Source organism: Penaeus monodon, chromosome 41, assembly GCF_015228065.2.
Source record: "Penaeus monodon isolate SGIC_2016 chromosome 41, NSTDA_Pmon_1, whole genome shotgun sequence".
Taxonomy (NCBI): domain Eukaryota; kingdom Metazoa; phylum Arthropoda; class Malacostraca; order Decapoda; family Penaeidae; genus Penaeus; species Penaeus monodon.
In genome coordinates, this window is record NC_051426.1 from 30322340 (window position 1) to 30324839 (window position 2500).

Sequence of the window (2500 nt, forward strand, 5' to 3'; positions counted from 1 at the left end):
AAAAACTTAAACAGTACAAACTATGGTTCAGTTCTGAATCACACTGTGCCCGTGAAAAACAACAGGGTGTGACAGGTAAATACACTAACTTTTTATCATCATAGTATTTCTTCTTTTTATTTATTTATTTATTTATTATGATATTTTCATGCTTCTACTTTTATTTTCAAACTTTATGGATGGATATTTCATAACGTTTGCTTTTCATGCTTACACACTACTGACTAAACAACAATGTTTACATATTCCTCACACACAATACTTATGCACAAATTTGCTTTATTATCTGGAAGCAAAATTCATATTTTATGATAGCAGAGACATTGTCCTGTTTTCGCTCAACAAAAACAAAATCACAAAACAACTGCATTTACAAAAATAATATGCACAGAATGATCCACAAAGAATGAGATATCGGGATTATACTGAGGACCTCCAAGATCGTAGTGAAGTTACAAATAATGGAAAAGGTGTTTTATATTCATTTTATGTTATATCCTCTCTCCATAAGCATACATACGCATAAACGAACACACACACAGACACAGACACAGACACACACACACACAGACACACACACACACACACAAGCGCGCGCGCGCGCGTTTAAATGTATGCTAGTGTATGTGTATGTGCACGCGCACATACATCCTCATACACACACATACAATATCACTATGTGTCGTGGCACAACAATATATTCATAGCACTAAATCTATTTTGCTTAACACCTATTAAAAAGTTCATCGTATTCATCAGGATAAAATAAATATTCATTCATCAACTTGCGTGACCGTGAAAGGCTTTAAAAAATCGATAACATTAGACATCTTTTCAGGAATAATAAAAGTGTCTGGTAAACGGGATCTATAGAATGAACCTAACGCAGCTGGCGACGATGACGGCGGGGAGCGAGAGGAAGGGCGCGGCGGCGGAACTGTAGAGTCCCTCCGCGTCGTGGCCAGCACCGTTTTCTGTGTCGTCTCCGTCGTCTTTGGTGTGAGCCAGTTTCGCTCTCTCCAGACGCTCCTTCTCCAGGTCCTCGAACCTGGATCCTCCTCCCGGGTGGATCGGCATCAGCTCCTTCGGGAGGCCGTAATAGGCGACAGGGTCCGGATCCCGCTTCAGGTTCTCCGTCACCGGCATCGCCATGGGCTTCGGTTTCGCGTCCTTGCCGTCGCCCGGCAGGACCCTGATGGCCTGTTGCCACAGGTCGCTCGGCGTCCCGATTCCTGAGTAGGACCAGAAGTAGGCCTGGTCGAACGCCCTCACGGAGTCACGTTGGGGCTTCTCGTATAAGTGCAGGGGCGTGTCCTGCTGGTAGTCAAGGAAGTGGAGGCGGTGGAGCTTCCTCTTGCCGTGGAAACGTTCCTGTTGGAGGAGTAAAGCGAAGACGCCGGTTAATCCATGTGCTTCGTTGTAATTGATATCTGTCTTGTATATACTAACAATGAAGAAAGTAAAACAACATTTATTTGAAATTAGTTCATACCTTTGACATACAATGTAAAAAAAAAAAAAAATCTACATTACACCACAATATTCCAAAGTACTTAAGAAAGGCATTCCCAATAGGACTGCCGGGTCTCGAATACAGGGCCAGAGCATTCGCGAAATTACTTATTCATACAACACATGACAGGAAATCAAACCGCTCTCCGCTTGGCTCGCGCGCCACTCGGCCAGATCGAGCCAGGGAGGCGAACAGCTTCACCAACGATTATTCAAATATTCTATGCGTGTTGGTTATACATAAATGCATGCGAAACTCCATATTTCCCCGGCAATGTATTCTCCCAGCGAGCCGATAACAGAATCGGAGAATCAATGAGCATCGGGCATGATTCTGGACCATATTTTATGTAGTGGCGCAATATTTAATACTAAATGGCTCTATGTTTGACACTTTGATGGCGACCCTGTTGGTCCATTGACTAGTTTAATTGAATGGTGGCGTAACATTTGCAATAAATCAAAGTCCGTTGCCAACGAGGTGAGGACGTAAAAGAGGTAATTATTGTCTCCATGCACTGATTCGTTTACAAGCAGAAACCCTCATCTGTATTATAATATTATCAAAGCGTGTATTGGACAGTTTCACGAAGCTTAAACGTAGAATAAAAAGAAAAACAATTCAAGACTCGTTTTCAATTCATAAAGGAACAGAACCAACCCCCGATCCTTCCCGACGGGGAGCCAGGGCGGTCGGACTCACCCGCAAGCGATGCGCGTGCCGCACCCTCTCCTTCCGGTGGGCGGGCGGAGCTGCGGCGCCGTCCTGTACCCTGTGTGTGTGCGCGTGGGGCTGGACGGGCGAGGGCTGCGCCGAGCCCCGCGACGAGGCCATGACCTCCTCCGAGGCCGCCAGACTGACCACGAGAGCTGCCACCTGGAGAGAGAGAGGAGTTTAGTTAAGCACACGTGGAGTAAAATATTGAACCACACATAAATACTTCAAAACAGTACAGGAGTCTAAGTACTTGTACAGAGACAGAGACAG

At 45.1% G+C, this 2500-nt stretch overlaps 2 protein-coding genes across 4 annotated transcripts in view; both read right to left on the reverse strand.

Moving 5' to 3' along the window:
* LOC119598532 (alpha-1,3/1,6-mannosyltransferase ALG2-like) overlaps window positions 1-2500 on the reverse strand; it is a 72423-nt gene that overhangs the window by 39104 nt on the left and 30819 nt on the right.
* LOC119598533 overlaps window positions 1-2500 on the reverse strand; it is a 115767-nt gene that overhangs the window by 88 nt on the left and 113179 nt on the right. For all 3 annotated transcript variants that reach the window (XM_037948157.1, XM_037948158.1, XM_037948159.1), the window contains exons 4-5: window positions 2216-2389; window positions 1-1371 (exon numbers count right to left, since the gene is read on the reverse strand). The exon at window positions 1-1371 is cut by the window's left edge and continues 88 nt beyond it. In XM_037948157.1, coding sequence (XP_037804085.1) covers window positions 868-1371; window positions 2216-2389 — 678 coding nt within the window. In that variant the 3' untranslated portion in view covers window positions 1-867. The remainder of the gene's footprint in view (window positions 1372-2215; window positions 2390-2500) is intronic.